The 22,701-nt window shown below is 42.7% G+C and overlaps 1 protein-coding gene across 2 annotated transcripts in view; it reads right to left on the bottom strand.

The window, feature by feature from the left end:
- Positions 1–20,465, bottom strand: part of LOC119956860 (cytosolic arginine sensor for mTORC1 subunit 2-like) — a 95,867-nt gene extending 75,402 nt beyond the window's left edge. Inside the window, exons 1-2 of one of the 2 annotated variants that reach the window (XM_038784423.1) lie at positions 20,108–20,465; positions 10,766–10,836 (exon numbers count right to left, since the gene is read on the bottom strand). In XM_038784423.1, coding sequence (XP_038640351.1) covers positions 10,766–10,836; positions 20,108–20,277 — 241 coding nt within the window. In that variant the 5' untranslated portion in view covers positions 20,278–20,465. The remainder of the gene's footprint in view (positions 1–10,765; positions 10,837–20,107) is intronic. The other variant, XM_038784497.1, reaches the window with a different exon arrangement.
- Between the last annotated feature and the right edge of the window lie 2,236 nt (positions 20,466–22,701).

The raw sequence follows: 22,701 nt of genomic DNA on the forward strand, positions 1-22,701 counted from the left end.
ATCGGAGGCCCCCCTCGGTGAGGAGCGCTTTTCCCCGCCCCCACAAGCCGCCCCCTGACCCTTCGCACAGAATTCCCACCAGCAGTGGACCAGGGGTGAATGGTGCCGGCGGGGCTCTGCCGTATCCGGGCCGGAGAATCGGCTGCCCCGCCGATTCCAGCGGCCCATGGCTGGCGCCGTGTCAAACGTACCGTCGCAAATAGCGCCAATTCTCCGCACCTCGGAGAATCGCGCGCCGGCATCGGGGCGCGATTGCGCCGATTCTCCGGCCCAGCACGGGGCCTGGAGAATCGCGGCCATAGTTTTTTTCCCCCCAATAATTTATCAGATAGTGAAAAACACACCATTAAAATCACTTGGCAACATGGATGAAACACCCATCAATTTGATATGCCCAGCAGCACAACCACATCTGTCGACTACAGTTCTAGTGAAAACCACAGGACATCACAAGAAGACTAAGATTCACAGCTTGCACGGCCAACAGAACAAAATTAAAGCCGATGGTAATTTTCAGATGTAAAACCATGTCAAACACAGTTCCCTGGAGGAGGTTTCTGTGCACAATGGACAATGGTTAGATGGATGAAGGGGAATTTGTGGATAATGTGGAAATAGGCGTTCCGTCGGCTGAAGTAAAAAACGCAGGTGATAAGTGTAGGACATGTTCAGATCTCATAAAACCAATGAAACAAGAGGCTCCTGCGAAGAGGTAACACCCACACTGCAGTTATACCAAGGGTCTAAAGTCCACAGACCAATCTTTGAATGTGTGCTCAATAAGCTATTATGCCGAACGGAATAGGTGAATGGCTGACAGAGAAAAAAAAACTTACCTGGAGTAGAAATATGCATGACGCCCCACCTGATGTTGTGTGTGTTTCATTATCAAAACACAGGACTGTACAAACACTCACCAGACCATTCAAAATAATGCAAAATATCCAATTCAATGGATGAAGAGGAAGATGATTTGTCGTGGAGGGATGAAAGCACCAAATCTGATCCAGACTGGAATGATGATTATGACAAAGTCATAGCCAAATGACTCTCAGGTGCCAAAGACAAGGCATTTTTTTTTTTTTTTTTTTTAAATTTAGAGTACCCAATTCATTTTTTCCAATTCAGGGGCAATTCAGCATGGCCAATCCACCTACCCTGCACATCTTTGGGTTGTGGGGGCAAAACCCATGCAAACACGGGGAGAATATGCAAACTCCACACGGACAGTGACCCAGAGCCGGGTTCGAACCTGGGACCTCGGCGCCGTGAGACAGCAGGGCTAACCCACTGCGTCACCGTGATGGTTTTAAAATACTTGGCTTGTGCCTAAAGGCATCTTGGTGCCTAATTTGATAAGCTTGGTCACATTAATTCGGTGTGAATTACTGGCAATTTTTTTTTTCCACATTTCAAAACGGCGACCACCCACACGCCAGCAATTCACATGCAAGCCAACCTCACATTTTGGAGGCAACAATTTATAAGCTGTAATCTATGGAAATAAAATGTGGGTACCTGTGTTCCCATAAAAAGTCTATGGGTAGATGCAATTAATGACATTCCTTAGCAGGATCGGAGCCATCCTGATTAATGCTAAAGACTCGCTAAAACCTTTGCTCTGACCATGAAAAACTGCAGAAGGTGACTCCACACATGCATTTTACAGGACGTATCGTGGTTTTGGGAAATTGGAAAATCAGAAGACTCTAGTTTTTGAAGAATAGACAATCTTCAAGAGATCGTTGCAGTAACTGCAGTCAAGGAAATGGTTTTGTAGACCCAGCTACTGCAAGCACTTTGAAAACAACCTGGCAAATCTGAAGCAACCCAGTCGCTATTTGATGTGGGCCTGACTGGGATGTTATTTATTATTGCTTTGATGTCTCAACAGATTCTGACAAGTTACCAAAGAACAGCAGTAAGCCATTTAGCCAAGAGTTCTGCCCTCTTCCACTATGTTCCTTCCACACAAAAACCCCCTCTATTAATTACCCAACCCTATCCATTCTTTTGGATTCATCAACTCTGGATAGCATCCTCTCCGTTCACACAATCTCCGTTCTTGGGTCAACGTACTGGCTGAGCGATGGCCTGACCTCAGCCACACCCTTCAAAATAAAAAGTTGACTGTTCATTGTCAACATCATCAGTTTCCCTAATATCCTTCTCTTAATTTCTCACAACTTTATAAAAGAAAATTATTAGAAATCCCAAATCCAACTATTTGAAAACTGCTTCAATATTTGAAAATTCTTTTCCAGCAATTCTCACAACAGGATACAAGACAATAAACTATAGAAAATTCCTCTATTACTGCTCGGCTGTATGTTTTTGTTTCAGAAGGTCGCAACATACTGTAAAATTCAGGGCAATCAATTGTTGACACCAACAGTTCAAATTTCACCAACAGAGTAAGAAACCTTACAAATTTCAGTGGCATTGAAGTCATCCCTATATTTTATTTATAACAGCGCATGCACAGAAAAGCAATGACCAGCACAAAGTTTTTTTTTATAAATAGATGTGCTCATCGTCTCGGAATCTTGATTTTACTGTGACAAGATATTCTCTTCCCATGGTGTAAAGATGCACTTTCATAGACTTCATTAATGAAAACCAAAAAAAATGAATTATTTATAAAAATTGCACAGCAGCCTTGCAGCTGTAGCCAGCTCCCAAAAAAGTATCTTTGCCTAGGAGCCTCTCTCACCATGTGGTGATTCCACACTTTTGATTGGTTGCCCAGTTCATGAGACCTTTTACTCGGTGTTGCCCTATAAAAAAAAGACAATCACCACATCCCTCCCCTTTAAATCCTTTATAGAATCTTCAACAACTACTGAGTGCGAAATATTAACTATTGACATTATTTATAACTATCCATCTCGTATTGAGGGGGTTTTCTGTTCCTTGTAGAGCAGCGTAATTCGGTTGTCGGAGATGTTTCCACAGGAACTGCAATAACAAGTACCTCTTCTGGCACAGTTGATTCTTTACTATTTATTTCCAAGAAGACATCAATTACATTGATGACAGGGATTTCAGTGCTTATCGGTTCCAAAACATTTCATCATTCGACTACTGGAGCGTCTCTCTGCTCAAGTGGCCCACATGTTTATCAGTCGCTCCATGTCCACTTGGATGAAAAGTGTCCAGGCAATTCTGGAGATCCAGGTTTCTCATGTATATGGTTTAATTTACAATAAATGATTGTGCTGTACTATGTGGAATCATGGCCAGCTCTCTGATTACTTGGGCTGGCTTCTACCCTGCCTAGCAAATTTGGAAACCCAAGGTTCAATCTCATTCGGAGACTACATTTCATTAGCAGTTCTGCTGTGGAACTCCAGCATATGGAGTGGTACGATAGCCAATGAGGAATCGTAACATTTTTGTTTCCAAAGTGCCTCCTGACAGCCAAACCTGAAGATTTGATGGATCTCTCGGCTGGTGCATTTGATGCACGGTGGTAAGGCGCAGTACGAATGTGTTTAATACGGTTGAAAGCAGTAGTTTTGAAACTCAGCAATTGCGAATATGGTCCCAATGTCCAATACCATGATTTCAGAGTGAGTTGAAAAGCTTTAACGTCGCCACACTACCAGAAGGATGTGGGAGCTTTAAGAGAGGGCGCAGAAGAGATTTACCAGGATGTTGCCTGGTATGGAGGGCATTAGCCACGAGGAGCGGTTGAATAAATTCGGTTTGTTCTCACTGGAACGACGAAGGTTGAGGGGCGATCTGATAAGAGGTCTACAAAATTACGAGGGGCACAGACAGAGTGGATAGTCAGAGGCTTTTTCCCAGTGTAGAGGGGTCAATTACTAAGGGGCATTGGTTTAAGGTGCGAGGGGCAAGTTTTTGAGGAGATGTACGAGGCAAGTTTTTTTGTTTTGTTTTTTTTATTACACAGAGGGTAGTGGGTGCCTGGAACTCGTTGCCGGAGGAGGTGGTGGAAGCAGGGACAAGTGACATTTAAGGGGCATCTTGACAAATATATGAATAGGATGGGAATAGAAGGATACAGACCCAGGAAGTGCAAATGATTTTAGTTTAGGCGGGCAGCATGGTCGTCACAGGCTTGGAGGGCCGAAGGGCCTGTTCCTGTGCTGTACTTTTCTTTGTTCTTTGTTCTAACGTAATCTTTCAATTGTAGCATGTGATGTAGATTACTTCACTTCAAAAAAAAAATGTCCATATATTTTGAGTGTGCATCAATCACGAACAAAAATATTGTGCCCAGGAATGGACCAATCTAATCCATATGGATTTGTATCGTTGGCTGGCGAGTCCATTCCAAAGGATGCAGTGGTGCTGTAGCAGGCAACCTTTGGTGCAGATGGTGCTGTTTGTCTAGCTTCTCGATATCAGCATCAATACAGTCGAACACACAACTCCTGACAAACACCTTCATCTCAAAAGCTGCCAGGATGAGCCCTGTGAAATTCAGTTAGGAGCATCTCTCTGCCTGGTACAGGAACGACTGACTGCTCTTTCCCCCCCAGAGTATGATGCCATCCTGACAATTCCAAATTATTTCTTGCGGGTAAAGAATGGTTTCATTTCCTTGGAAACTGGCACATTTTATTTCTCCTATAAGTATTTTGGGAGGGGTGGCACGGTGGTTAGCACTGGTGCCTCACAGCACAGAGCACTTGGGTTCGATTGCGGTCCTGGGTCATTGTGCAAAAGTTTGCACACATTCTCCTCGTGTCTGTGTGGGTCTCTTTCCCCCCCCCCCCCACCACAACCCGAAAACTGTGCAGGGTTGGTGGATTGACCAATCTAAAACTGCCCTTTTATTGGAAAAAGAATTGAGTACTCAAATATTTATTTTTGTTTTTTTTGGAAAAAAAACAACTTTGAACAGAGGTGGATCTCGATTGGCCCAGTTCCCGATCTGCTTTGCTGAGACTGGCAATGTGTCTAAATAATTTAATGCCGTTGTGGTACTGGAGTGTACATGATGCAAAGGTAAGTGGACAGGAGCATCCACATTCACTGTGTCTTGCAGGTCTGTGCTTGAAAGAATGTTCATAGAGCAACAGAATGAATGCCCATAGTTTAATTTTTGCTAAGGTGATGGGCGGGATAGCCTTGTCCTCTTTGAAGAGAACAAGAGCGGTCTGTGGTCAGAAACACAGGTAAAAGTACTGGTGGAATTTCTTGATGCCACGGATTGTTGAGTCTTTCCCTTCTTGATTTGGGAGTAGTCTTTTTCAGCCTGGGAGGGGGTCATCCATCACATGGGACAACACTGCGTCAACACCATATGGAGAGGTGTCGCAGAACAACATCAGTTCTTCAGATGGGTTGAAGTGTACTACAAGGTTTGAGGATGGAACAATTGTTTTACTCTGTTGAAAGCTCCCTCCTGGGGAATATGCAAGGGGGCCAATACCATCGAGAAGATTGGTAAAAAAACAAAAAAAAGGTTCATAGTAGTTTATCATCCTCAAATACAAATTGCCTTCAGTTGATTGCGGGGACGGCGCCTTCTTTATCACCTTGACCTCGTCTTCCACAGGGTGTAATCCTTGTGCATCTACACGGTGCCCCAGTAAGTCACCTCACCTCGGTGGCTTGAAAGGTGTACTCCAGCTTTGTAAAATGTCTTCCTCAACACCTCTTCTGAGTTTGCTACATGTTTGGGCTCTGTCAATCCAGTTACAAGGACATCATTAAGGTATGTCAAAACCCACTGTAGCCCCTGTAGCAGACTCTCCATTATTCTTTGGAATATGGCACATGCCGAAGACACAACAAAAGGCAGAAGCGTATATGGAATAGGCCGTTGGGTGTGTGTTTATTGTGACATATCCCGAGGAAGCATCATTTAATTCGACTTGCTGGTATGCGGGACTCATATCCAGTTTTGTGCAGGATTGACCTCCTACCAGCTTTATACAAAAGGTTTCCAATTCTCGGGACTGGATATTTATCCAGCTTAGAGGCCTGATTAACTGTTAACTTATAATTACCACAAATGCGGAAGATCTTGTCCAGAGACTATAAAAGTGCTGTCCATTCAGAGAAAGGAAATGGCTGGATAATGCTTAATTCTTCCAACCCGTTTAATGGAGTATCCACTTTCTCCTGCAAGGCATACGGTACTGGCCTTGCCCTAAAGAAAATCGGGGAGTCGCCTTGGGATCCACACAAATCTGCTTTCCATAGCTTACAGGTACCAATGTGGTGCTTTTTATTGCTTCTCCTGTATAAGTCGTCAACTTGGCAGAAATGCTCTTCAAGTTCAATGGTTTGACTCCCACACCAAGGTACTGAAATGTATGCTCACCCATCACAGTGGCTGATGCCGCTGTGTCCACTTCCATCATAAGAGGCTTCCCATTCACCCAGAGCTTTACAGTAATAGGATCTATCTTGCCTGTTTTTAGATCACTAGAATCTCTGGTGCTCGGCTCTTCCCATTGTATACTTATAACATCTTGGCTGATCGACTACTCGACGACCTTGACTTAGCTCTGCACCTCTTTTATCAACTTGTGAGACAATAAAAAACACTCAACCTCCTTAAACTGACATGATTCAGGAGTGCGGTTACCTCCATCGGTAACAATCCATTTTAAGCATTACTGATTGATTGCCCCTTTTCTGAAGCTTTTTCCGTTTTGTTGGTGGCTTAAATGGTTGCCTGCTTTGCAGCTGCTTCGGTGATCGAGGCACGGCTGACTGCAGATTCTCTTTGTGAACACTCGCCATGGCCAGCACATTTGCCATTGCTTGTTTAAATATCAATGTCAGCCTCTGCAAGCAATCTGGATTGAATAGCATCACTGTTCATAACGCATACGAACCTATCCTATATTTTAGGGTGGCTCCAAAAATCACAATACTTCAATCATTGCTTCAGTTTAGCAATCTTAAGTCACGATCGATTGGAATTAAATTTGAATCTCTGGAGTCGGCCTGATGGTTGAGGTTACAATTGAGCCTTCACTAAATCCACAAGCTCACTAAATGGTTTGGAGTTGTGCTTGCTTTGTGGCGGTAAGATTGCAAATAAGGTTATAGGTCTGAGTTCTGCAAACACTTTGGAGAATTGCTTTGCATGTCGCCTTCTCCCCTATTTCGTCTGCTTGGAAATAATACCAGAGGCTCTGGACGTATTGTGTCCTGTCCTCCGTGGAGGAGTCCAATGGATCTATTCACCCCAGAGAGGCTTTCTGATGAGTACATTTTTTTTTTGCAGACTAAAACAGGATACACACAGGTGTTGGGCCAGAGGCAGTGTCAAGTTAATTTATCCTCGTTGCCAGATGTAAAGATGCACTTTCATTAAAACAAATTGTACACCAGCTAGCTCCCAAAATGTCTTTGGCTCGGAACTTCTCTCACCATGGGGTGATTCCCCCTTGCTCTGTTGTGTTGGCCTTAAAAGGGACAATCGGCGCACAAGAGAACTGGCAAGTGCTCATTTGGCTTATTTATGCTTTCAGCCATTTTGTTGCCATCAGTCCTCTCCTTCTTGGATTCCTCCATACAAATTATTCCTTGGCTGGGAAAGGATTGCCAGCACCACTTAAACCACAAAGTAGTGTGTTGACTTACATTTTCTCATTTTAAAATCTTTCAGTGAACTCTTCAGATCACCAGAATGAAAAATATCATTGTTGGGAATATTTTTCTTCAATATTCCTTGCTAGCAGCAAGCACTCTCATGCAATTTAATTTGTATCAATTCCTCCGCTGCACAAACATTTTTCTTTAAATAAAAGTGCAAATCTGGGCAGCACGGTGGCACAGTAGTTAGCATTGCTGCCTACGGCGCTGAGGACCCGGGTTCGAATCCCAGCCCTGGGTCACTGTCCGTGTGGAGTTTGCACATTCTCCCCGTGTCTGCGTGGGTTTTGCCCCCACAACCCAAAGATGTGCAGGTTAGGTGAATTGGCCACGCTAAATGCCCCTTAATTGGAAAAAAATAATTGGGTACTCTAAATTTATAAAAGAAAAAAAAAAAAAAAAAAAAAAAATAAAAGTGCAAATACCTACTGATGAGTGGATTCCTTCGAGCTGGTAATTCTCCAGTAACTTACTCAGCCAGATCCAAGAGTGAGGCTGGACAGAGAATGCAAACAGGCCATTTAATCAAGAAATAGACCACAAACAATTTGTGCCCATACATGCACATTTTGAAGCTAGCCATCAGGTAAAGGAACCCACATTGCGTTTTTCCTTTCCTAGCAAAAACAGTGAAGAGAGTAGATATTGCAGAAGGAAGACCAGTCACAGTGCTCTATCTGCTGTTCTGTTGGAGAGCAATGGATGAATCCAGCATCTTCTTGTTGCTTGGTAATACATCAGACAATATACTTACACAAGGTTGCAAAGGAAGCTAAATTTCCTCTTCTTTAAAAAAAACTGACTGACCTTCCTGCACTACCCAAATACTCCTTCCTGTGAAGGAGTTTTAAAAACTTAAAAACAACTCAACCTTCCAAATGAGGACAGTACTGACTGGGAGCATGGGAAACAGGAAGCCTCAGTTTAAAGAAATTTAATCAGAACTGGGGTCAAGAGTACCACCTCATCAATACTTTTTTTTAAAAAGACAATTTGATGCTTTACACAAAACTAATTTTCAATGTAAAAGAGTGCATTTTCTGGGTTAGCACACATGGACAATAACTCACCTGTCACCATTGAAATCAAAGTTCTTTTTTATTTTAAATGAGGATTCCAATAAAGACTATTTGGAGCCTGTCAGTTCTGCAACTTGGGAAACGAACAGTTGAATGTTCAGAACAATAAAAAGAGATAAGCAATGCAATTTCATCAATATGATTTAATTGGAACAGAAGTAACCGGGCAGTACGGTAGCACAGTGGTTAGCACTGCGGCTTCACAGCACCAGGTCCCAGGTTCGATTTCTGGCTGGGTCACTGCCTGTGCAGAGTCTGCACGTTCTCCCAGTGTCTGCGTGGGTTTTCTCCGGGTGTTCCGGTTTCCTCCCACAGTCCAAAGATGTGCAGGTTAGGTGGATTGGTCATGCTAAATTGCCCTTCGTGTCCAAACAAAAAGGTTAGGAGGGGTTATTGGGTTACGGGGATAGGGTGGAAGTGAGGGCTTAAGTGGGTCGGTGCAGACTCAATGAGCTGAATGGCCTCCTTCTGCACTGTATGTTCTATGTCCTATAATCAGTAATACTAAGTTAAGAATAGGTGAAGTACTGATTAAGGCATATTAACTGGACGAATATCTAGCCAAGAACAAGAGAAATTGCCCTTATGGAACATGATGGATCTTGAATATTGCCACCTCAGAAAAAAGCCACCAATGAATAACATAACATTTAAAAGTAGAAAGGTACTTGAATTCGTCCTCAATTCATTTTAAGGAGCAGGGAGAAAGACTGTAGAACATTTCCCTGGGAGATTAAATACATTTCAAAAATGACATGCAGTCTGCGGAGGGAATCAGCATGATTAAGTGGCCTTTCCAAGTCTTAGAATATTTAAGAGAAAAACAGGATTTCACGAAGACAAAAACAGAGTCATTACAGCACAGAAGGAAGCCATTTGGCCCATTCAGTCCATAACAGATCTCTGTAGAGCAATCCAATCAGTCCCATTCCCTCACACTGATCCCATAACCATGCAAAGTTTATTTCCCTCAAGTAACAATCCAGAAGGGGCAGCATGGTGGCATAGTGGTTAGCACAGCTGCCTACGGCGCTGAGGACCCGGGTTCGATCCCAGCCCCGGGTCACCGTTCGTAAGGTGTTTGCACATTCTCCCCGTGTTTGTGTGGGTCTCTCACCCCCACAACCAAAAAGATGTGCAGGGTAGGTGAATTGGCCACGCTAAATTGCCCCTCAATTGGAAAAAAGAATTGGGTGCTCTAAATTTATGAAACAAAAGTAGCGATCCAGTATGTGAAAATAATTTAGCAACATTATGTTTCAGACTGACTTTTAAGATGGATGCATTTGGTTTCAAAAAAAAAAAAATCGACTTTACCACTATAGAGTTTAAAGTGAAACTTTAGCTTAGTGTAGCCAAGTCCAATTTTAGGAATCACACATATCATCTGGCTGGCACGTCAGGGCGGCACTGTGCTGTGGACTGCTTCCTTGTTGGAGTTGCCATCTTTCTAGCAAGGCATTAAATCAAGAACTCTTCCAGCTATTCAAGTAAATATAAAATATCTCAGTGAATATAAAATCTCATAGTACCCTGAATAGGAGCAAGGTGTTCTCTCAAGATCCTCAATCAACATTCAAGCAGTTTAATTGGTCATTCATTACCGTGCTATCAGTGGAGCCTTAGTGTCAGAAACTAATAGTCATATTGGTCAACAAAATGAAGTTTAACTACACTTCAAAAACAGTAACTAACCGACTATATGTTGCTGTGGTGCTATACAAATGCTTATTTAAAACTTTGTTCATTCTTAGGACTGACCGTCATGTTAACATTCCTGTATTTTAAATGTAATTGTTAACCCATGTAAACCATGTCAACAAATGAATTAAAACAGGAGATCAGCACCTTAATCAATGTCCTAAATGTGAAAATTAAAGAGGTATTTAGGGTAGTTTAACAAGCTCGTAAACTAACTAGTACTAAATATTGCAACGGTAAATTGAATCCATTGTCATTTCGGCCGAGTTTAATTGCCACCTGTAATAAAATATCCTCCTGCAGGAATGCTGCAGAATTTTAAGTGAGGCAGTGAACAAAAGATCAACATTGTAGAGAGAGCGGTGCTTTTCTCACCCCCAAGCAAAATAACTTTGTACCTTTAAATCCCTCCTCATCTAATACCAGTGTGTAGTCATCAGGCATTTCAGTCAGGCTGAAAAACTTACACCTGCAGAAACAGAAGATAGGGTTATTAGCATAATACAATGCAAGCAATGCATAATTCAGGGCACCTCTTTGCTGAATGGAGCGTGGAAAAAATAAGCAGTTGTTCATTCTAATTACCAAGAATTGTATGAACCCAGCCAGCACCGAGAGGGGTTAGGCAGAAGGAAACTTCCCCAGTCAACTTTATTTTTTTTTAAAAAAGCTTTGTTTCTGCAATACAGGAACATTGTCATTCTATAAATATAGAAACATAGAAAATAGGTGCTGGAGTAAGCCATTCAGCCTTTCGAGTCTGCACCACCATTCAATATGATCATAGCTAATCATGCAAATTCAGTATCCCACTCCGGCTTTCTCTCCATACCCCTCAATCTCTTTAACCGCAAGGGCCACGTCCAGCTCCCTCTTGAATATATCCAACAAACTGGCCCCAACAGCTTTCTGTGGTAGAAGAATTCCACAAGTTCACAACTCTCCGAGATAAGAAGTTCTGCCTAATCTCAGTCCTGAATGGTTTACCCCGTATTTTTAAAGGTTGTGACCCCTAGTTCTGGACGTCCTCAACATTGGGAACATTCTTTCCGCATCAGGATTGTGTGTGTTTCGGGCAGCACAGTGGATATGTTTCTATGAGATCCCCTCCCATTCTTCTAAACTCCAGCGAGTACAAGCCCAGTCAATCCAGTCTTTCTTCATATATGTCAGTCCTGTCATCCTGGAAATTAGTCTGGCAATAGCAAGAATGTCCTTCCTCAAACTAGGAGACCAAAACTTCACACAATACTCAAGTTGTGGCCTCACCAAGGCCCTTTATAACTGCAGCAAGACATCCCTGCTCCTATACTCAAATCCTCTCGCTATGAGGGTCAGCATGCCATTAGCTTTCCCCACCGCCTGCTGTACCTGCATGCCGACATTCAGCGACTGTTCCACCATGACACCAGATCTTGTTGCACTTCCCCTTTTCCTGAACTGCCACCATTCAGATAATAATCTGCCTTCCTGTTTTTAACCACCAAAGTGGGTAACCTCACATTTACCCACATTATATTGCATTTGCTCACCGAGCCAGCCTGTCCAAGTCACCCTGCAGCCTCTTTGCCTTCTCATAGCACACACTGCCATTCAGTTTAGTGTCATTGGCAAATTTCTTTGTCCAAATCATTTTTTTATTTTTTTTTTATAAATTTAGATTAGCCAATTATATTTTCTAATTAAGGGGCAATTTAGCGTGGCCAATCCACCTACTCTGCATATTTTTGGGTTGTGGGGGCGAAACCAACGCAGACACGGGGAGAATGTGCAAACTCCACACGGACAGTGACCCAGAGCCAGGATCGAACCTGGGACCTCAGCGCCGTGAGGTGGTTGTGCTAACCACTAGGCCACCGTGCTGCCCCTGTCCAAATCATTAATGTATATTGTGAACAGCTGGGCTCCCAGTACGGAACCCTGCAGTACCCCACTAGTCACTGCCTGCCACTCTGAAAATAACCCGTTTATTCCCACTCTCTGCTTCCTGTCTGCCAACCAGTTCTCTATCCACGTCAAGACATTACCCCCAATACCATGTGCTTTAATTTTGATGATTCCCATTGTACTGTTAGATTGTGTGTTTAAGAACAATCAACGGTATTATGCAGCATGAGTTAATAAAAACACATTTAAAACACACATTCTCATCCCTCAAGAGGGCAATGATCCTGGAACCTGCACCAAAAGCACATCAGTAAAAATATAGGGAGTTCATATTATCAACACAAAATTGAACGCAAAGAATACCTTGATATCGGTGCTGCACCGTTAACTCGTATCAATCTTGCTAAGTGTCTGATTCCATTTCAAATGATCCCAGTTTAAATTCTTGTGACAATGTGTCTTAAATTGCCTTTATAAAAGCCACGGTCAATTTCTATTTAGAAGTCATTAGTTTAGGAGGTAAATGTAAAAGTCAGGAGGTAATAGCATACTGCATTTAGTATTAACTGTGTTATCAGGGTTATTTGTAAATAACCCTTGGATTTAAATAGGCTTTTTTTATAAAATTACAAATCTAACATTGCATAATTTACTTCAACTCTAACACCCCTGTATTTTGTGCTGCCTCAACCTGCATGCTATTGTCATCTCCAATGCAATCATTCCAATGCTCTCCTTGCTGGTCTACCATCTTTCCTTCTTCAAGAGGGTGAGCTCACCCAAACTCTATTGCCCAAATCCTTTTACTGCAAAGTGACGTTCATTCACTTCACGTGCTCACAAAGCTTGGCCTACCCAATATTTTGATTTTAAAAGTTACATCCTCATGTTCAAATCCTTCCATGGTTTTGCACCTCTCGATCTCAGCCAGGTTTCCCAGCTACTGATGCAGCCAACTCCCAAGAATCTGTTGTCCTCCAACTCTGGCTTCTTATGCATCCTCCTCTTCCTTCCCCTCGCTCGAGAATTGCTTCCCCAAACCTCTCAGTCCCCCATTAAAACACTTCATGTGAGTCACAGTCCTAATATCTCATTCTTTAGCTCTTGGTCAACATGCTTCTGATCATACTTGTGAAGTGCCTGGGGATGTTTTACCATATTAAAAGGCACTATATAAATGCATGTAGTTACTGTGGAACCCCAATATAACAAAATGATTATAGATCAAGTCAAAGTTTTGCTGCAATACTCACTTTTAATTGCAGATTAAAATCTGAATTAAAAACAGAAAATGCTGGAAGAATTTAGGTCTGGCAGCACCCATGGAGAGAAAACAGAGTTAACGGATATAAATGATCAGAACTGCTGTGAGTCATAATGGACTCAAAACATAAACTCAGGTTCTCTGACCACAGGTCACGCCAGACGTGCTTACCCTGTGTGACGACAATCACTGTTGTTGGATCCAGGTGATCCCCTTGCCTTAGCACCAGATTCAAAGTGGCATCAGGAAAAGAGGAAATCCACACACCACAGGAATTACTAGATCCTAGTGGGCAGCTTTCTTTGGAGGACAGTGGGAAATGGGTTTCCTCTGGGTGTTCCGGTTTCCTCCCACAAGTCCCGAAAGATGTGCTTGTTAGGTGAATTGGACATTCTGAATTCTCCCTCAGTGTACCCGAACAGGCGCCGGAGTGTGGCGACTAGGGGATTTTCACAGTAACTTCACTAAAGTGTTAATGTAAGCCTACTTGTGACAATAATAAAGATTACTTCACTGCTGACCGTGAAATCGGGAACAATACCTGCGACATGTATGTTAGCCGGTAATGACCCTTTCAAACAAGAGAAACGGCACTATGCCTAACCAGGAACAGCTGATGAACAGTACTGCAACATTCCACTGGTGGCAAATAGAATTTCGGCAGATGAATGATCTCTCATCGCTAAATATTTTACCCAAATTCTGAAGTCACAGTGGAATCCAGTGTTTCAATAGGTACCATTCTTTTACATTCTGATCTTAAAATTACTCTGTCAATATGCAAGTGTTATTCCATTACATTTGTAGGAACCGTGCACTGAGGAATTTACATTAATATGCAATAAAAACACTTTCAAGTATTACAAGTGGGCAAGCACTTCCTGTAGCTTGGAGGTGTGACTTGGCAGGCTTGTTATGTTGCTCTGGAATATATTTCAGCCAGCCACAGTATGGCTTGTTCCCAAGGTACAGAGTGGCACACTGATGTAATACTTAGCCTATCATATCCAGTGTTGAAAATGGCACGAGAACTAGGTAAAGGGAGGAGAATTATGGGGTTAGAGCTTATATATAAAAAGTACAGCATCATTGCAGGTATTTTTGAGCCAACAACAAATACCTATAAATTGCCTCTAATATAATAATATCCCAAAGCGTTTCACAGGGCATTATAAAACATTATGTGGATTAAATTGCTGCAAGTGCTAATAAACTGACCACACTAAATCACCCCTCATCTTTCTCTCCATGATTACAAAGCAAAAACATTCAACAACATTTAACCGTGTCCAAATATATGGCCCAGTACAGAACAACAGCATTTGCCTGAAGTACCACATTCACAGCCTAAAATAGTCACGGTAATCTGGCCAGTTCTAAATCGATGCATGATGGTCTCTATTTTAGTTAGAGAATGGGTGATCAGCCGAGTGTGGACAAAAACGATATTTTTAAAATCACCGAAGTAAATGATGCTAAATTCCCTTCATTGTTCTTGAAAGATTAAAGTCACAATATATAATGCACAGAACAAAATGAAAGCAAATTGCACCTTAGTTGACAATAAGGCAGGCCTCACCTAGAACTAATGAATAAACTGTTCTCATCTGGCTATCACAAAAGCAGGATAACACAGATGCTGGAAATCTGCTCTTAAAACATGCTGGAAACACTCAGCAGGTCTGACAGGAGCTATAGAGAGCGAGAGAGCCAGTTAATGTTTCAAGTTGGTGTTCTGCTGAAGGGTCATACCTTAAACTCTGCTTAGCTCTCTACAAATTCTGCCAGACATCGCTGAGTGCTTCCAGCATTTTCTGTTTATGATCTATCAGGCTAGTGGCTGAATTTTTACAGCTGGATTCACAAATTTAAATTACCTCGCACATTTCCTGCACCAAATATCTCTGCAATAGTGTTCGTCACTGTAGAGTTCCTACTGATGTTGTCATACCCAACTCAAGGACTGAAATATTCTTAACTTCCCTCCCTACTCAAACAATAATATTTCCTCCTTTATGTTAACACTTTCTCTGTTGTTTGTGCATTCTCAAACACATTCTCAACACACTTGTACGTATAAATTTATTACTGCCATGTCTAAATTGGTCATCAGCTACCAGAGGTCAGATAAAATATTTAATAAAACCCAGATAGAAACACTTTACTGGCCCTATAGGACTTTTGACATTGCACTCACAAAAAGTGCAAGTTGTGGATCAATGTACACAGACGCACAATAAGAAATAACTTTTACCTCACCTTTCTTTAATATAGGTGGAATGCCTGACAGAACATGAAGCAGATGATGCATTATTTTAAAGAAAGCAGAGGAGGAAGATCAGGAAAACAACGTTTCCTCATTTTAGGGCTGGAGTCCAAAAACTGCTTTGCATATAACAATTTAAATAACGCACCAAGAGTGAAAGAACTCTACAGCCAATGAATTCCAAGTGTAGGTGCTACTGAAAAGTAGAGAAAAAGAGCAGCAGCCAATTTGCACACAGCAAGGCTGTACAAACAGGGCAATGGGATAAATCAGGTGATGGGATCATTTACAACCTTGAAGGGCAGATGGGACCTCAGTTTATCACAACAGAAACAAGGCAACTTTGGCAGTGCAGCACCCCCTCTGTACATTACAGAACAAGAACAATTTATAAATTTCCCCCGGCACATTTAGTTACACTCGTTCAATAGTAACATTTGATAGCAGTTTCCCGGTTTATTACACAGGTTTCTGACAAAACCGGTTATCCTATGCTTGCCAGTGATAATGCTGCCATGAGTGTAACACATTGTGTATTCATACAAATAGGTCAAACAGGACCCTCAAAAGCATAAATTACCCCATGGAGTGCAAATGTACGATCATGTGGCATATGAGAGGATGCGGTATTAAAATAAAAACATATTAAAATAATTTGTACAGAGCGAGATTATGCTCGGAATTAAAATCTTTCATAAAAAAGGTTAATTTTGCACAGAGGTATTGGCAGCTTTGGGCTTTGCAGTATTATTGTTGCATAACATTATTTGGTCCATGTGTTTTTGGGAGTGGCCAGAGTAAAAAGTATATTCAGCACTAAGTCTGGGAAACTCTATACAATTGCTCATTTATTTTTGTAACGATTGGCTTTATGAAATCAACTTTGGAAAACAATGACGTGCAACATTTATTTTACTTGCCTGCTGCTTCAGCAACCTTTTTTTAAAATAAATTTAGAGTACCCAATTATTTTTTCCAATTAAGGGGCAATTTAGCGTAGCCAATCCACCTATCCTGCACATCTTTGGGTTGTGGGGGTGAAACCCAGGCAGACACGGGGAGAATGTGCAAACTCCTCCCGGACAGTGACCCAGGGCCAGGATTCGAACCCGGGTCCTCAGCGCCGTAGGCAGCAATGCTAACCACTGTACCACCGTGCCGCCCTGCTTCTGCAACCTATTGGAACCTCCAATCCCAAAAGTCAAGCCTAAAGATCCAATTTCAATACCAGCCAGCCTTAATTTGGAGTTTTTCAAACAGGTATCGAGGAGCAGGGGAGACGGTAATCGATACTCCACAAACAAAGAGTCAATTTGCCAATAGATCAACCATGAAATTAGCAGAGCAGCTCCCTTCCAAGTGAATGATGGAAATTGTCAGGGTTCTGCAAGTTGCAGGCAGACAAAGTATGTGTAGTTTTCCGAATGGGTAGAATCAGGAGAGGGAGCAAATGGCATTCAAAATAGTTCTCCGAAATAATGGACCCCTTTTAACATCACAATTTCAATCTCGATTTATCCACCACAGCAAGAATCTGGCATGTCTCTCACTCCTAGCCTCAATGAGGTAATACATTACTGATAAACAACCTGTTAGTCATATGCAAAGACCAGAAATGCCTGCAAAAGGGCCCTTACTAGCACATACAAAAATTAGAAAATATCATTTGGTCTTCTCTAGTTTACTGGTGAGCATGGTTCACCCACTGAAGAGCAGGGGCCACGTTGAAGGTCAGGGGTCCTCCACCATTGAAAGAAATCTTAAAAACAGCATCCTTGACATTGTTGTGGCATCTACCTTTCAGATGTAACAGCAAATAAAGGCTCTCCTCTGTTTCTTCAGTTTTCAAAATGGTGCTCAACTTCTCCCAATTTCTTGGGATATGTTTATTACTGAAGTACAATACAAAAAAAAAAGGAACTGAGAAGATACCGCTTTCCAGTGAGCGGTGAGAATGTGGAACTTGCCACCACATGAAGTAGTCAAGGCAAAAAGCATAAAAGCATTTAAGGGGAAGCTGAATATCTACATGGCGGAGAAAGAAACAGAAGGCATTATGTAGAGAGTTAGATAGCGTGGGACACAAGCGTCGGCACAGATTATGGCATGTGGGTGAACCATGCTCATTTTTAGACCGCTTTTCAGTAAACAAGGCAGCCAAATGATCTTTTCTAATTTCTGTATGCCGGTGAGACCGCTTTTGTGATTTTGCAATTCTGGTCTTTACATCCGACTAACAGGCTGTTTATCATAGTCGGCGTTCTATTACCTCATTCAGGCAGCAGTGAAGGACATTGTTTGCTGTGGTGGATAAACCGTGATTGAAACTGCGATGTCAAGGATGGCACTAGTGGTTAGCACTGCTGCCAACAGCACTGAGGTCCCAGGTTCGATCACAGCCCGGTCACTGTCGGTGTGGATTTTGCACATTCTCCCCATGTCTGCGTGGGTCTCACTCCCACAACCCAAAGATTTACTGATTAGGTGGATTGGGCATGCTAAACTTGCCCCTTAATTGGAAAAAATATAATTGGGTACTCTTTAAAAAAAAAAAAAAAAATTTTTTTTTTAATAAATTGCAGTGTTACAAGAGGTCCATTATCTTGCACGAAATATTTTTGAATGGAATTTGCAGCTTCTGTGCTATAAATGCCACACAAACACAAAAAAGTAGTAGTGCTATATCTGGGGGTCTTCCATCATTGGAAAGAACATAGTCAAGGACGGCTAGCCATTATCTTTATTTTTTTTTTCCTTAGCTGTTTGTGGAATCTTACTGCACACAGTTACCACACTTGCCTGCATAATAAAGTGCCATTCCAAAGAAGTTGCTGGGCAGCACGGTGACACAGTGGTTAGCACTGCTGCCTCACAGCACCAAGGTCCCAGGTTCGATCCTGGCTCTGGGTCACTGTCCGTGTGGAGTTTGCACATTCTCCCTGTGTTTGCGTAGGTTTCGCCCCCACAGCCCAAAGATGTGCAGGGTAAGTGGATTGGCCACGCTATATTGCCCCTTAATTGGAAGAAAAAAAATTGGGTACTCTCTAATTTATTTATTTTTTTTAAAAAGGCAAGTTGCTGAATGTGTTTTTGGACATCCTGTAGGTGTAGAAGGTGCAAGTTCTTTCCACCTTCAATTTTGTCATGTGCAGGAATAAACATACCCACAGGAGCTGATCACAGTTAGGCCCTCACTTAGCATCAAGACAATTGGCTTGAGATTTTAGGCAATGATAAAGAGCAGTACCCCAGGCTAGGCTTACCCTCTTCACAGAAATAAACACCCCCATACCAATGTCCCAACCCAGACCGTTCAACCAGTGTACAGGCCATGGGGCAGCAGGGTAGCATGGTGGTTAGCATAAATGCTTCACAGCTCCAGGGTCCCAGGTTCGATTCCCGGCTGGGTCACTGTCTGTGTGGAGTCTGCACGTCCTCCCCCTGTGTGTGTGGGTTTCCTCCGGGTGCTCCGGTTTCCTCCCACAGTCCAAAGATGTGCGGGTTAGGTGGATTGGCCATGCTAAATTGCCCGTAGTGTCCTAATAAAATGTAAGGGGGGGGGGGGGGGTTGTTGGGTTACGGGTATAGGGTGGATACGTGGGTTTGAGTAGGGTGATCATGGCTCGGCACAACATTGAGGGCCGAAGGGCCTGTTCTGTGCTGTACTGTTCTATGTTCTATGTTCTAAGTGGAGCTCTAGCCTTGTGGAAGTGAGCAGAACTGCCAGAGTTTGCCTCCCGGCAGAGCAAAAACAAACACTGGATGAAGCAGAGTCCAATAACAAGACTCTGGTTTCAACGTTTCACCGTAGAGGGGGGGGGGGGGGGGGGGGGTTGTAGAACTCGTTGCACAAGAGAGGAACATTTCTCGACGCACCCATCCTTCTCATGAACACATCCAGGACCCTTTAATCCCGCCCAAAGTGGGTCTGTAGACTAATGTAAAATTAGGTAAAATATTTAAATTGAATAGTGATAGTACCCCAATTAGGGTTTATTGGGTCTTTCTGTTTTCCTACTAAAAGTTCAAGTAGCAGTACTTCCTGAACTTAAAGTTACAGTCCACAAAGCCAAAGCTGCAGGGAACAAGAGTTTTCGGAACGACCGACTTCACAGAGTAAATAAAGAACAAAAAAAAAGGTGAAACATTTAGGGGCCGCTTTCCCAGTTTCGCCAAAAAAAAACACATTAAAAAATGATAATCGTGCCTTTAACCAACTCAAAATCCAAACTCTTTTCAGATTAGACTCTGAATTCCCAATTTTTTAAAGCACAAGGGCGCCGGTGCCGGGGGGGGGGGGGGAGGTGTCAGGCGCTCCGTTACCTGCTCTTGTCCCGCAAGAAGACCAGCTTGATGAGCCCGTGGGTGTAACGCTCCAGGCCGGCTTTGCGGAGGCTCGTCACCCGGAGCCGGTGCTCCAGGATGTGAAGGTCCATTTCTCTCGCACACTCTGGAGTCGAATAAAATGTCCGGTCCGCCCGGGCAAATCGCATGGGTTTATTTGGAATGTGCTCTTAAAACAACACCAAAAAAAAACACACACACCGAGTTGTTACAGAGAGAGAGAGAGAGACTGCGCCAGATGCGAGCGCTGTGACATCAGAGAAACCTGAATGCAACCCTCTGTTAAAGCTCTTGTTCCGGGGCTGCCCTCACGTTTAAATGGGCAATGCTTCACTTCCGAGCTCAGCCACGCTCCTCCCCCACCAACTAACCTCGTCTGTTGCACATCAAGCACGGAGAGTGCAGAATGAAGAAAGCCCACTTCGACCTCTTAAACCGGATTGGAAAGGATTTAAGTCCATCTGGAAATCTGCCCCAATGGTATTTTTCTCCCCGAAACCGGGCAGGGTTAATATGCTGGATGCTGGAAATCTGAAAAACTTATAGCTAAGTTCCGCACACATGAAATGAAATGAAAAATGAAAATCGCTTGTTGTCACGAGTAGGCTTCAATGAAGTTACTGTGAAAAGCCCCTAGTCGCCACGTTCCGGCGCCTGTCCGGGGAGGCTGGTACAGGAATCGAACCGTGCTGCTGGCCTGCTGGGTCTGCTTTAAAAGCCAGCGATTTAGCCGAGTGAGCTAAACCAGCCCCTACCAACTGTATGCTTTACCCTATGCCGGTGTCTAGGTATTTACGTTGTGTATCTTGTGTCGCCCTATTATGTATTTTCTTTTTGTTTCATGTACTAAATTATCTGCTTGAGCTGCACGCAGGAAAATCTACCTTGGTACACGTGGCAATAAACAAATCCAAAGTAAAACCTGTTAAATGCTGTTGTGTTATGTACTCTGGGGTAACACAGGCTGCAACTGGATGCAGCTTTGACCAAAAGTTACTCCAGACCTTGACGTTAGTTCAATCTGATTTATTGAACCAGTAGCACAGTTAGCACTGTTCTCTATGAGTGCGACTCTCTGCTAACCTAAGTGTGGTTACTCTGTCTGACTGTACCAGACTAGCTCTTAGCCACATGCCGGATGTGTAATACTGTACATACACCCTGATTCACTCTGTAGATGTTCATCAGTGGAAAGAGGCAGAGTCTGAGTGCCTCGTGCCTTTTATAGTGAGATACCACCCCTGAGTGTCCTGCCTGCTCATTGGTCATGTCCTGTTCTCTGTGGCATTAGCTGCCTGTCTGTATATCATTATCTGCATGTCTGCATATCATGACAAATGCTGCGCTCCTCCAATGGCTGACCTTGGCAGTGAGGTCAAATGCAAACAAATTGCTGGGCTAATTTGCAGAGTGCTGGCACCACTTAGGGTTGCCACACTCCAGGACTGCCCTGGGGTGTCTCCAAGAGATGCTGTTAGTAACCTATAAGAAAACAAATTGAACCATTTAAAATAATGCCTTTTCACATTTCCTTTGAACTAACCTTTATTGGTTATTAAGATTTTGAAGATAATGGCAAAGGCTGACAGTCCAGAATCGTCTAATTAGAAAATCAAGACTCCCAAGTTTGCAAAGCTTAGACAGGCCTTGCAGTTTTGATATGGTTTCTGTCTTCCTCTTCATTGTTAGGCTTTTGAAAGCTAGCATTTATTTCTGTTTCCCTCCAATTTATGTGCATTACAAACACTTCAGCTGGTGCATAAACCGCCTCCCAGAATCAATGGCAACACCTAGCTCTGTGATTTAACTAATTTTCAAGAAATTCACAGTGTGTGCATTTATGTGATATCTCTCCAAAAACATTAAACCTGGAAGCCTGGCCCTGGCCCCCATATCTCGCAGTTCCAGAGCTCTGAAGTGTCATATTTATGGGGCTATAAAACGACGATTAGCACAAGTGACCATTTATCTGTTTAAACAAATATCCGATTGATTAACTGTTAATGAATTAATAAGTAGCAAATAGTACTGCCAAGAGAAATGAGTAGCTAAAGAAAACCCCAGCAATCAAATATCTCTGTTTATTTTCAACGGCACTGTTCACAAAACAGCATGTTCCTTAAAACCGACTGATCGAATCGCTCCAATAATTTACTTCACAATGCTTCATTCAAGCCATTGCATAAGTGGAATAACATTTACTTAGAAATTAAATCATTCTGAATAAACCAACAGACTTGGTTATTTAATGTTCGAGATTTCTGCCTGCTTCTTTTGTCTCAGCCTGGGTTTCAAGTTAAAGACATTGCATTCAGTCTTCCTGATGTGGAGATGTCAGCTGCTATGAACAAATTGTGAGTGCGCCTCTCTCATGTGCCATCTCCAGGGGTGAGGCATTATTGGAATTGTAGTTTTCATCTTGTTCCTATTGTAACTACATTAACCAGAATGCACTGACACCCGAACAAAACATCATCATAATAATTTTTATTGTCACAAGTAGACTTACATTAACACTGCAATGAAGTTACTGTGAAAAGCCCCATTTTGATCAATCAATTGTGAGGCACTAT

This window comes from Scyliorhinus canicula, chromosome 1, assembly GCF_902713615.1.
Source record: "Scyliorhinus canicula chromosome 1, sScyCan1.1, whole genome shotgun sequence".
Classification (NCBI taxonomy): Eukaryota; Metazoa; Chordata; class Chondrichthyes; order Carcharhiniformes; family Scyliorhinidae; genus Scyliorhinus; species Scyliorhinus canicula.